Source organism: Anomaloglossus baeobatrachus, chromosome 6 (assembly GCF_048569485.1).
Source record: "Anomaloglossus baeobatrachus isolate aAnoBae1 chromosome 6, aAnoBae1.hap1, whole genome shotgun sequence".
NCBI classification, from domain to species: Eukaryota; Metazoa; Chordata; class Amphibia; order Anura; family Aromobatidae; genus Anomaloglossus; species Anomaloglossus baeobatrachus.
Window position 1 is genome coordinate 500,182,766 of NC_134358.1, and position 14,132 is coordinate 500,196,897.

Below are 14,132 nucleotides of genomic sequence, written 5' to 3' on the forward strand. Positions count from 1 at the left end.
CATCACCAGCCTTGTCATCAAGCCGTGTGACGTCAGTGAGCGAATCAGGACCCACCACGCATTGCACATGCTCCCCCTCCTGCCTCTGGGAAATAGAGGCGGGATCCTCGGTCTCACAATGTGCAGAGATAACGGGAATCTCACTGCTTCCCTGAGCAGTAAACCTCTGCACATTGCGCAGCCTCGCAGACCTTCGGGGCCGCTGAGCAGGAGAGTCTGCGGCAGGCCAGGAATGGGAGACCGCTTTACTCCTTGTAACAGGAGAACCACTAGGTGTCACCCTTCTGCTGCCTCTCTGAGAAGGTATCTCCTGCACACTGCGCAGTCTGGCAGACCTTCGGCGCTGCTGAGCAGGAGCGCTCGTGGCAGGCAAGGAATGGGAGACTGCCTCAGTCCTTGCCTCAGGAGAGCCACGAGATGTAACAGAGAGGCATAGGGAAAAAACACTCTCATCTTTTACTTTGGCGTAAATTATGGTCGCAGCTTTCAAATTAGGCATTACCAGCCAACACCATGGGGTTTTGGGAAATTTTCCGCCACCGGCCGTCCGGTGCGGGTATTTCACCACCACTTTTCCTACCCCTTCCGCTGCTGCGACTTAACACAAAGACACTCCACAAAAACTCATAAAACAAAGGGGAAGGAGGGTGGGAAACAGGTCCGGGTCCAGGAACAAAGAGACCGGAAGCTGGGCAGCGCAGTGACATATATCCGATCAGGTCATACCACAGGAGTCGGGGGTAGCTGGTGAGTCTTTCCAGGGGGAGAAACCACCTAGCATTAGCATAGAGGGCCTGCAGTCAGGTGGCAGCATCTCAAATTTTGGCTGCAGTGCCCCTCAGACTGCCAGGACCCAAACACCACCTTTTCTCCCCTAGAAAGACACCACACAGTTCATTATAAGTTAAATTACTTTTATTTTCACTTATGGAGAGGCATAGGGAAAAAACACTCTCATCTTTTACTTTGGCGTAAATTATGGTCGCAGCTTTCAAATTAGGCATTACCAGCCAACACCATGGGGTTTTGGGAAATTTTCCGCCACCGGCCGTCCGGTGCGGGTATTTCACCACCACTTTTCCTACCCCTTCCGCCAAGGAGCAGCACAGCGCTAGCAAGCTGCGACCCCCCCAAAAACCACAATACCTGAGCCATCTCCTCGCACATTCCCACTATCAACCCATCCGAAACCGCATCATTGAAGATGCACCCGCTCCCTTATAAGGACAACAAAGTTAATACCTTCCAGCTGGCAGTACCACACCATTTTTTTTTTAATTATATATATATATTATACACAATCAACTTAGGTAGGCACTGGTTGCCCGTGCACCAAGGACAGCCCCATAACACATCCTTCCTTGGATACGTTCCAATATGAGCTGAAAATCACCTCTGCCTTGCCCATCTTAAATTAGGAAAATAACAGGAAAAGTTGAACCATCTCTGACCGGATGAGGGTACGAGGCGAAGCGCAGCTAGGTTGCAGGAGACCAAATCTGTGACATCTACTTGTGTCGCCAAGTCAACTGTGGAGGGCGGCTCACCAATCCTGAACACCTCAGGTAGCACACTCAGCTCAACCAGCTCCCGGCAACTTCTCCAATCACATCCAGGCCAATGGAAACCACGGACCAACCGCCAGGGCGAGGATCACCTTTTCCCGCTGCCCGAAAAGTATGGGCATGACCTAAGCTTGAAACCTAGGCCGACTTACATCTGAAAAGGAAAACATTGTCAGAAAGGAAAAACTCTCGAAACCATCAAAATTCTCTTAACCAGCAGACCCCCTTTCCCTTGGGGTGATTTGGCAAAAACTCGCGTTTTTTTTTTTTATTAATACACAAATCTGGAACGTATGTAATGTTACGCTAGCCTATATGACAGTCAGTAGCCTCTTGCCCTTCTACTAGTGACGGTTTATAAAACAAACTCGGTACGGACGTTCCTCAAAATGCATTTGCGTTGCCAAACCCATCCCATTGAAACCACGCTCATACACACTTGCCCCAAAGCTTCAGCAGCACCCCAGTTCTGGGGGGGGGAAGGGAGGGATGTTTACATCCCAGGTACTGCAACTAGCGCACCCACAATAACAACCATCACCAATTTACCGCCATGAAATTGTCCGCCAAATATGGGAAAAAATATCATGGTTAAAAAATGCTCACCGTCATCCCTGTTCATCTGAGGGCTATCACTAACCTTAGGCATACCAACCAGAGGTGGGGAAAAAGATCCCAAAACTGTGAGGAAAGAAAGGCTTGGCTAGATAGACCTAGGCCTTTCTTCTGTCTGTGTGACTAAGCTTTAAGAACAAAACCACAATAGGCGTAACCACCCGACCCGGCACCTTATAAGATCGACAAACAGCCAGGAGTATTAGGCCTCCTGACATCCACCCACCTGCCGCTAAACCACTACCCATTCCATACCGTGGGTCCCACTAGGCCTTGGTCGCGCAGGTCCAGTTTCGCAACTGAAGAATTGCCGGGCAAAAACCCCGTACCAGTTTGCTCACAACAGGAAAAAATGGTACCCGTTGGTGAAGTAGAATCACTAAATACTGCCGGTTATACATTAGCAAGGGATCGCTTGAAAATCATCATGCTTTTCACCCGCCTGGTAAACCCCACTCGCTGCATACCCTACTATAGGCCCATCATGTCTGTGTTTTAACAAGAGGCCGGGTCATCGGCCTCCTTTCGATGGGAGTACCATTACGAATTTAAGGAATCAAAACTCTTTGGACCTTCCAGCGGACGGAGTTAAGGAGGATACCTGGAATTGGAAAATCAATAGGGAGTAAACAATACTATCACGGCAACTGGATACCTGGTATGACTTTAACCTTTCGTTAACTTATGCGCATTCTAAAAACCGAAAAACCTAAACAGCCCACTACTGATAAGGAAAGTCGTAAACAGGTGGTTAGACGGGTTTTTCCCCCGGGCTTGGTAACCAACTGATAATACCACTTTTTTTTTTTTTTTTTTAAAAAACGTTGTGTTGAAAACAAACCCAAACAGCCAGACCTGCTGCTGTTAAATACACCCCCTATCGGTTCAGCCGTTACTGCTCTTGAAGCGAATGTAGCCGTTGAAGCTTAACGAAAAATTCAGCTACACAATCAGTTCCTCCTTTTCAGGTGCCTGATTTCATGTAGCGGAAAATAAAGTTTAATCTTACCGCACCTAGGGTTGGACCAATGTACCGATACCGGGTCACGTGATCCTGCCGCTTAGTCCTACACCGGAAGCCTAGGAAAGGCGCCTTGGAAACAATGACAGCAATAGAAATGACCTTAACCGCAAAGTTGAAGTTCATACCTATGGAACCGCAGGGGCCGAAAGATAAACCTCCATACGATGGGTAAAAGCCGATAAACGCTATTTTCATGCGGCAAAACCTTCCAAAACAAAAGTCAAACCCAAAGGGAGGGGCTTTTCCATAATTTTTTTTTTTTTTTTTAAATTCATAATAGGTGCTTCAAATAATGAAGCTACTTGACACCCTCTACAGTCTAGTATTAGAATGATTGTTGTCTACTAACACATGGGAAAGCACTTGTCAGTTGTGCACACCTGAGACCTAAACTAAAATTGTGTTGTTTTTTTTTGAGGCTATTTATGTGGACCTAATTGCTCAGGAAATATTAGCGGGCATAATTATGCACTTACATAAAATGACAATTTTCGCATCTCACATGTTCATTTTCGTCTGTTGAACTGAAACTCCAACAAACACGAAAATGCACAGAAATACCCTTTGCTATTACCATAAGTTATCAATGACGAACATAGCTTACGCCTTGTTAACTACAGCACTAAGTTAGAGTGTATACCAAGGAGAGGTGATCTCCTGTGAGCCCACATAATGTAACCCTCCTATAAATCACTTGACAGGCCACATCTAAAATCTGGGATCCAGTTTTGCTCAAAATTTTTTTTTTTTTTTTTTTTTTTTTTTTATTTATCAAAAAAGGCGGTGGGGGACATTCTGAGATTAGTCGGTTCAAGAAGACAACTAGATTATTGCAAGGAATGGAGGAGGAGATTCCATTTTTTTTTTTCTTTTTTGCATAAATCGTGTGTGGTCACTATAAAGGACTGGAACATTACTTCCTCCTACCGCAGCTAAATGTGAAAGGTTCTTTACAGTAAAAGCAATCAGACTGCGGAATGCCGACCACAAGAGGTAGTAATGGCAGCTACTATAGCGCCTATTAAGGCGGGTGTATGATTTCCTCAGTACACCTATAGTGTCGGTCAAACATAACTTAATTACATAATGTTGAATAGGGAGGAAAACCTGTTGCCTGGTGACATCACGTGACCCCCCCCCAGGGCGCATATTCCACCCCGCAATCCCACGTAACGGTACTTGCCAGAATGTGCAGAATAAAAAGGGGGCGGCCGGACTCCGGATGTTCCGGCCAATGTACACCCTGATGCTCATCATCCCGCCGCGGGACCCCACCAGGGGTTAGTCTGAAGAAAAAAGGGGGTCTAAATCTACATGTGACTCATGACGCCCGGGGCCCCAACGCCCGTGCATATCCCCAGGTGGGGGAAGGGGGACAGAGTCCGATCCAAGCCGCTACCCACAGAAGGGGAGGTAGGGGATTATACAAGTGAGTGAGGGTTGTACAATGCACATGTCACAGCTTACCTCCCCCCCCACCCTGCACAGTTGAAGTGAGGCCTGACCACACCCCGTAATTCACCCCACTGGCCGGGATACCCAGATGACCCCTAGCTCCTTCATGACTAACAGCTTTTTTTTTTTTTTTTTATTTATAATTTATTTATTCAATTTATTTATTTATTTATTTTATTTATAATTTTTTTACTTAATTTATTTATTTTTTATTTCTAATTTATTTATTTATTTTTTATAATTTATTTATTTATTTATTTTAACTTGTCTGGGGATACCAATGGGGATGGGTGGATCCTGCTGACTTCTGCAGTCAGCACAGACACCAATGCAGCACCTCCAATCCGAGCTGCATCAGAGGCTGTGCCCATCCACAGCCTGCCCCCGCATTTTCCCCGCTCCCCTGTACTGGCTGTGACAGGGCAGCGGTGACAGGGCAGTGGAGGGAGCAGGGGCATGGGGTTTGTTATTCCCACAAAAACTGGCGGTTCCTCCGCTGCAGCGCTTCCACCTGCGCTGCATCAGGGACCGTCCAGCTCACAGCCTGCACTCGCACCCACCGCTGGCAGAGGCAGGGCGGCGGGCGGCCGGCACCATAAGCAAAGAGCGCTTTCGCGCTCTTTTCAAAATGAGGGGCGGGCTCCATCTGACCGGCGGGCGGGTAGTTCACTCAGAACGCCGCTCGCCGGCACACCTAGCTGGAGCCTCAGCAGGGAGGAAGCCGCTCACAACTAACAGCGCTGTGAGTAGGACGCTTCCTTCCCTGCTGATGGGGGATTTGCGACGGACGGCGAGCACAGGCGGACCGGCGGGCGGGTATTTCCCTGAAAACACCGCTCGCCGGCACATGTCACCTTTTCCTCAGCAGGGAGGGAGCCGCTCACAGCTAAAGCACCGTGGGCAAAACTCTCCCTCCCTGCTGATAGCTCTCTTACCGCCTTCCGAAGCGGGTATACGCCACCGGCCGCCCAAACAGGTCCGGGTCCAGGAACAAAGAGACCGGAAGCTGGGCAGCGCAGTGACATATATCCGATCAGGTCATACCACAGGAGCCGGGGGTAGCTGGTGAGTCTTTCCAGGGGGAGACACCACCTAGCATTAGCATAGGGGGCCTGCAGTCAGGTGGCAGCATCTCAAATTTTGGCTGCAGTGCCCCTCATTATCACCTATCCAGATAGGAGATAACTTATTATTTTTTTATTTCCAGCAGTGTACTTTTGTCCTTGTTACAGAATACCAAAGCTGGTTGGATGCCTGACTGCTGCTCCATTCACTCCTGGGCTGCCAGAAATATCCACGCACAGCACTCGGCAGCCCTATAGTGAATGAATGAATGGTACTCGCACTGATTAGCAGAACGGGGCAATTTTATCCCCGTTACAATTGACCAAAAGTGCTTGACACACCGAGACCAACACCGCAGATCTAGGATCCAAGATGTGGGGCACCTGAAACAACAAATACAGGAGGCCTGTGGTAGCATTTCTTCTGCGGTATTGCTCTCGGTGTGTCAAGAGTGGGAGAAGAGAATCATGCTGACAATTCAACACAATGGGCAGCACTTTGAGCACATCCTTTAGTGGGTTACTGTGATTATTCTATGTCACAAATGTGTCAATACCTCGATAATGAATAAAGCTACATTTCTTGTGCAATTCTCTATGTGTTTGATGTGTCATATGACCCCCTTCCCATTGAAAAGATTAAAGTTGAATTCAAAAGGGCAGCTGTTCAAATGGCTGCTATGGGCATCACCTGGCATCAAATGTTTGGCCCCTCCCATGTACTAACATGTCACAAACGGTAAGGTGATATCAGCAACCACTTCCCTTTTATCAGAGTGTATCCATACTTATGGCTCACCCTGTATTTTTAATGGGGCAAAAGATGGGTGATTTGAACTTTTGATGTTTTTTTGTTTTTTTTTTTTCATATTTTTAAAAACTTTTCTTTCCGTTTTTGCTGGATATAATAGTCCCCTAGGGACTTAAAGCTGCAATCATCCAATTGCTTGTGCTGTAAAAAGCAGCGCATCAGAAGTGCTCTGCACAGCAAAAATCACAAACGCCTCACAGGAAGATTGTCATAACAGACACAAAGGTAATCAGCCGACCCCTGGCTGTCATGACAACCCATTAGCACCCTATGATCTTGTCACAAGCGGGCCAACAGGAGCGGGGAATGATGCACCCCTGCCGGTGTCTGTTAAATCCCGCTGTCACAGATTGACAAAAGGATTTAACTGGTTAACAGCTGCAGATGGATCTCCAAACTAAAACCTGCTTTACACGGGATGACCGATTGTGCGATTTCACAATCGATCGTACCCGCCACTGTCGTTTGTGCGTCACGGGCAAATCACTGCCCGTGTCGCACAAAGTCATGAAACCCCCATCACACGTACTTACCTGCTGAGCGACCTCGCTGTGGGCGGCGAAAGTCCACTTCCTGAATGGGGAGGGACGTTTGGTGTCACAGCGACGTCACACAGCCGCCGGCCAATAGAAGCGGAGGGGCGGAGATGAGCGGGATATAAACATCCCGCCCACCTCCTTCCTTCCGCATAGCCGGCGGGACACTTGGGACGCAGGTAAGCAGAGATCATCGCTCCCGTGGTGTCACGCGGAGCGACGTGTGCTGCCACGGGAACGATGAACAACCGTCACAAGTAAAAATAAACAATATTATGAAACTGAGCGACGAGTACACGACTCACGATTTGTGAGCGATACTGCATCGCTCAGAGGTTTCACACGAGACGACGTCGTGTATGATGCCGGATATGCGTCACGAAAACCGTGACCCCGGCGATGCATCGCACGATCCGTCATCTCGTGTAAAGCACCCTTATGTCTACTCATAAGTAGGAGGCTCCTGATGAAAAGGTTTGTCTTGAAACGTGCGTCGAGGTTCTGAGGGTTTCTTTGACCTTATACTAGGCAAGTATGGTACAGTAATTTATGCTACATTTAACTAAGAGCCTCTGTTATAAAGCGATTGATTTAGTCGTGTTTGGGGGTAGTGGATATTCACATCCAGCCCGAGTAGACAAGTCAGTGAATGGGCTGTGTCTTTCCTCTCTATTAACCCCTTGTACTCCTTATAAACTCCATAGCTATAATCTAATATCATTTCTAAGAGCGAATCTATATGTATGTAGATGAGATCCCTCCTATATAGGTTTTACAGATTTATATGAGAGTTAAATTTGTTCCTTGGGGATTGAATATTTATATACAGAGGCTATTATATGTATTTATTGATGTAATATTTATTTATTAATATAATATATGTATCAGTGCTGTTTTCTAATATTGGTTAAAGGGCAGAGGTGATGCTTTAATGATATAAACTTTTGATATATTTTCTGTATGAATTAAGTATAACCTCCTTCTGCTCTTGTCACCAATAATACTTTTTTCGGGTCAAAGATCCCCTTAGTCTATGTGTTTTTTCTGGTGATGTTTTTCTTGATATTGTGATGTTTTTAGTGATTTGAAGTAAATAAATGTTTTTTAAAAAAAAAAAAAAATTTGCAAAATAAAACTATTTTGATACAATATACTCTGATTTCTGTTTGTTTGCTGATGATATGTATTCCTTTGAGTTAAAGTATCTTTAAAATCATGGTGGAGAAAATATAGAAATCTGTCAATATGTATCTAGTTATATCTGTAGGTTTTATCTGAATCCCTGAGAAAGGATATTCAGACTGATCCCCTGATGGAGACATGGACTGCCATGATTTGAACGGAAATTCCAATTAACTCCATTTGTAGTTTTTCTTTTTCGGAAAGTCTCCTCTTTTTATGAAGGCCCCAAAACATACTGTACTAAGTTTTTGTGCCCGTCTGAAAAGATGGACTATTTAAATATACAAAACAGCAGGAGCATTTGAGATCCGATGGTATCCTTACAGGTTAAACGGAACCTGTCGGGTCCCATATGTGTTCTAACCTACAAGCAGGGAGATGTGTGGCCTAGTAACCCCTTCCTACCCATCCCTCTGTTGTAATATTGTATAATTTGAATTTATAAAAAGTTTTATAACTTACGTGTTCCTTATATAAATGATCGGAGGCTCTAGCTCCCTGGGTGTCCCATCGCCTCGTGGGCATTTGCATGCTTTCTGTGGTATCACTCCCTTGTGGGCGTGATACCATGGATTTACATGAGCGATGTCACTGTCAGATCATTGAGATCCCGCATGTGAGCGCTTACCATTCCCACAGTCTTGTTATCCGGGTGTTTGCTTCTCAGCTTCAGACGCGCTCTGCACATGCTCAGAAGACTCATGCGGTTTCGACCATGGGCAGAGCGTGTCTGAAGCTTAGAAGCAAGCACCTAGATAACAATGCTGTGGGAATGGTAAGCGCGCACGTGCGGGATCTCAAGGAGCTGATGGTGACGTTGCACATGTAAATCCATGGTATCATGCCCACAGCGGCGTGATACCATGGAAAGCATGCATACGCCCATGGCGCAATGCGAAGCCCAGGGGACTAGACCCTCTGCTTATTTACATATTGAACATGTAAGTAATAAAACGTATTTTTATACATTCATATTACACAATATTACAACACAGGGATGGGTAGGAAGGGGTTTCTAGGGCACACATCACCCTACTTGTAGGTCAGAACGCATATGGGACCTGACAGGTTCCCTTTAAAGCTTCATCAGGGGGTTCAGAAGGTTAAAAAGGTTCAAACGTGGCTGCAGAAGCACAATGTGAACATGGATTTCTAGAAAATAACTCCTCCATGTGAAGAGAATGTAATATAAATTGATTTTGCTTATTTTTAAGGGAATAATGTATGAGGACACTACTTCATTTTTTCTTTTTATTATGTGGTGTCAGGAAAACATGTAAATGCATGAATGCTCGGCTGAACAGGACAGTGCACAGCATGCTGCACGAAATAAGATCTAGATTGATTTTCCTAGTTTTTAATTCCTCTCATATTTCTGTTTTTCATGATTGACAGGCAGCTTTACATTGCAGCTGTTGTGCCTCATTCGTGAAATCTATTTTCGCTCCTTTAAAGCAAACAACATGGAATGTTACTGTACAGGTCAAAATGGCTTTGACGAAAAAAGCATTGTTACTCATAGATGCAATTATTGGCTTTCAACACTATGTATGCTTCCTCGAGTCGGTTCACGTACTTCAAAGACCTGTCTCTCGGGCTCAGTTAATATAGTCCCCTGCTGGTCAATGACTGACATTGGTGATAGGCCTCCTACATCATGCTCACTGAAATTAGCCAAAGCAAGCACTTTGGTTGTCAAAAAGAGAATGAACAAAAAGGCTTCATGTTATGAGACCGCCTGCCCTGATATACACAGTTCAACACAGCAACGCGGCATAAGGCTTTTTACAGGCAACTGCCAACAATTTTAATTGGCAAGGATATTTGTCATGGGCATTCGATGGAGGCTAGTTCTTCCTAATAATTAGCTGTCTAAACCTAAATGATAGAGCCGTCGATGAAACCCAGGTCTGATATATTGGAGTGGTCTCTAATGAGACTGGGGTCATGGAGCAGGCCGCGTCGGATCATAATCCTGTGTCATTTCACCATTATAGCCTTTTGACATTATTACATTTCACGGTTCTACTCTGATAGCATCACTGCGAAAATGCTGAAATGTAATTAGGTGTATGGACAGAAATGGTTAAATCCGGCACAGTATTGGGGGCTTGACATTGGACACTGGTGACCTAACTCTGCTAATTGGGTTTTCATTTTTAGAGTCTGTTAAAGCTATTATGGGTTCTTAGTTATAGAGATATAAGGCTATATTCTCACCATGAGTATTTTGTGAATTTTCCATGTTGCAGATTTTTCACACCTATTAGTGAAATTAGGTTATTTATTTATTTTTTTTCACTGTTTTTGAGTGTATATTTTTATCATATTTTTTACGCTGCATTTTTGTGTCTCATTTTTGTATATGTTTTAAATAAATCATCTTCATAGAATCACAGAATCATTGAATCATAGAATGGTAGAGTTGGAAGGGACCTCAAGGGTCCTCGGGTCCAACCCCCTATGAGTGCAGGTTTTCCTAAATCATCCCAGGTATATGTATATCCAGCTCCCGCTTAAAGATTTCCATTGAGGAAGAGCTCACCATAGAATCATATGAGCTCACCATAGAATCAGTCTTATTTCTAGACTTCCTGGTAATTGGCTTTGACAATACTTTATTAATTTATAATTATTCATATTATTTATTAATACGGTTACAGTGTGAATTACATGCATTTTTGTGATTTTTTTATTACATTTTTGACGTTGCGGTTTTTGCATCTTTTTGGTATTTTTTGCTATAAATAAAGTATTGAAATAGTCATGTGTAGATTATATGCACGTTAAGTGTGTTTTCGCAGCAGAAATGCAACAAAAAAAAGAATGCAATTCAATGGGGAATATCCGCACATAAAACACAGTGTACTCACAAGTGAAATTGACATGTTGTGGATTTTAAAAATGAACTGGAGGTCAATATACCCAGCATAAAAAGAAAAGAAAAAAAAGGAACGTGGGCATAACATTTCAATAAACTCCTTCCACTTCGCTGGCAAAATAAGATGCTGCAGTTTTTGGGCAGTGCAAATATATAGTGTTAGACCCCCTTCACAAGTCGTGAAAAACACTTATTTTGCATGGACTGTGTTGAGGATGCGTATGGCCCTCCATGTGCCATGATTTTGCCATACATGTGTTCTCCGTGTGTTATCCGTGATAGCACACAGAGAGCAGGAACTTTTCACTCACCTATTCCTGGAACTGCTGTCCTCAGCACTGCTGTCTCCTTCACTGCTGCTTCCGGGTCATAATGAGCATGCCTGGAATCAAGTGACAGCGGTGCTGAAGACAGCAGCGCTGGAGACAGGTGAGCATAGAAAACCATTTTATTTCAAAAACATGTTTTCTCTGGTATGTGTCACACTGATATCACACAGATCACATCAGTGTGCGGGCTGTGTTAATTCAGTGCTGCCAGAGTAAATGGACCTGTTTCTGTGCGGAACACTCAGACACGTGTGCCATACGGACACACGTGCATGAAAAAACACGGATGTGTGCACAGACTTATTGATTTCAATGGGTGTGCGTATCTCCATGTCTCCGGTCCTTTTTAAAACGGACATCATATGTACCGGAGTCATGGATGTGAGAAGGGGGCCTTAAAAGCTCACCAAAATCTCATGATGGGAACATAACTTTATGGGTACTCGTGTGCGGAGAGAGCCACTTACAAAGGAGGAAAATCCTACAGGATAAATACAAATTTTAAGGCCCTATGGCCCTGATTCATCAATAGCGGTAATTTTCTCCCGGTCTTGAAGGTGGCGTTTTGGATTCTGATGCTCGTGAAGATGAGCAAGCTTCTTCGCAAATTATGAGCATCTTGGGAGCGTCATGCGCCTTTGTGTGCCATGCCAGAAATCTTAAAAAAGTTCCTGACTAGAATAAGATTTCTGGAGTGGGTAACGAAACACCTCATCATGAATTAGACATTAGTGTCACACCCCCATTGAGCCTCATCACACCCAAGTTCCATCTATTGTGGTGTAGCTGGGAAAAACTGACGTAAAAATGTAAAAAGTTGCAAAAGTTTTGTATAACTTCTAGTAGTACCAAAATTTTGTGACTTTCTAAGCAATTTCAGACACAATTCCGGCAAAATTGCTGTGATGAATCAGAGGTTCTGTGTATATTTGCAAGAAGCATGTATGCATTGAATTTTCAAGTGGGATTTTTCCTTCTAAAGGTAATCATGGCATACTATAGTAGTAGCATTTCACAAAACCTCACTCATGCACTGCAGAGAAAGTGGTAAATTGACCAACGCTGTGTATCGGAAATTCACAGAAGTGTAAAAAGTGAAATGTGCTGCAAATCCTCTGCACTTTTTGGCTAATGTGAGTCTGGCCTATAGAACCCCCACATTTGCCAAGAATGAGGTATTGAAATGTCCAGTCAGAGAGGAGTGGCGCTTGCACATGTGTACTAATGCTCTATTCATAGCCAATGGGTCTACCAGAGATAGCCAAGTATATTATTCAGATTTCTCCACCAGTCTCATAGACCGTGAATGGCGTGCTGGCTTGCTCAATACCATCTCCATTATAAACTACAATGTAGTATGCCTAAATCCTGTACGTGCATCCAGTGCTTGTCCTAGAGTAATCCATGATAGCTAACATTATTATTGGATATTTCACGTGTCTTTATCAGTGATCCTCATACATTTCTTTCTATTATTGCAGATTTACCAGCACTCGTTTACAGCGCAGTACGCCCTCTATAACCTCATCACTGGGTAAGATAAGATTTCTGGTTTCACATTTAATACTGATGATCCCTGATATAAGTATTGATGATGACTTCTTTTTGGTTGGTGGGGGTCTTCATTTGTTGGATCAACAAATGAGGAAATGTTTGGTGGTATAGACCAGTGTCTCTCAAAAAGACAACACAAAAGTGCCCTCATTATTATATCCTATCTTGTACATTAGAAGCACAACATATAAACAGTGGGAACTACCCAAAATATTTCACCTTTACTTCTGATAAACCTATGGAGGTGTGCTTCCTTAAAGGGGTTTTCTGACAGTTAAAAAAAAATTACCCACAAGGAATAAACAATATAAACACACACAGCCAGGTGACCCCCCTGCCCCAGTGGCTTCACTGTCCTCATCGGTCCCGTGCTGCTCACGCGACCATCATGTGCGCATTGTCAGCATGTCGTAGCTGAGGGACTGAGGGAAGCTAACAGAGACCAGCGGGAACCACTTACAGCTGGGGCTTTAAAGAGGTGATTATATGTTACTTCTTTATTTGATATATTTTCTTCTCATGAGCAATTTTTCTTAAAGGAAACCTCCAAAGGCTGCATTGTTTCAAAGAAAACATAGTTCAACAGCCAGTAGGGATCTAACCACATGGGAGATGGACAGGCTTCTGCCCGCCCATTTCCATTGAGTGATAGGTCTCTCCCCTCACACACACGCAGGGTCCCCGGCAGCTGTTAAACTGTTTTTGTCTGATATGCCAAAGCATTTCAGAGTCAAACATACATGGCTGAGATCATACAGTTTGGTCTTATACTCATACATGCTGCCTGTGGATCAGACATCAGCTGTCTGGTTCCATTCAAAACATGGGATACCAATGTTACTTGTCTCTAAACCCAACATATCCTGGAAATGGTGCCAGATGGTAAAAAAAAATGAAAAGACAAAAGAACAAAAAAACCTACACGTCTGATAGATGCCATTCATCAGACAACTATTGGCCACCTCTCATGTTAAAGGGGTTGTCCACTACTAGGACAACCCCTTCTGATTCTACATGTTTCCCTCAGGTAAAATAATAAAGTCTATACTCCCTTCCCATACCAGCGCTCTTCCACTGGTGTCCAGGTTGCTGTGTTGGGGCTCACATGAGATTATG

At 44.3% G+C, this 14,132-nt stretch overlaps 1 protein-coding gene across 3 annotated transcripts in view; it reads left to right on the plus strand.

Annotated features, from left to right (window-relative positions):
• DPP6 (dipeptidyl peptidase like 6) overlaps positions 1–14,132 on the plus strand; it is a 1,510,443-nt gene that overhangs the window by 1,166,997 nt on the left and 329,314 nt on the right. For all 3 annotated transcript variants that reach the window (XM_075315434.1, XM_075315436.1, XM_075315435.1), the window contains exon 6: positions 12,944–12,996. In XM_075315434.1, the coding sequence (XP_075171549.1) occupies positions 12,944–12,996 (53 nt within the window). The remainder of the gene's footprint in view (positions 1–12,943; positions 12,997–14,132) is intronic.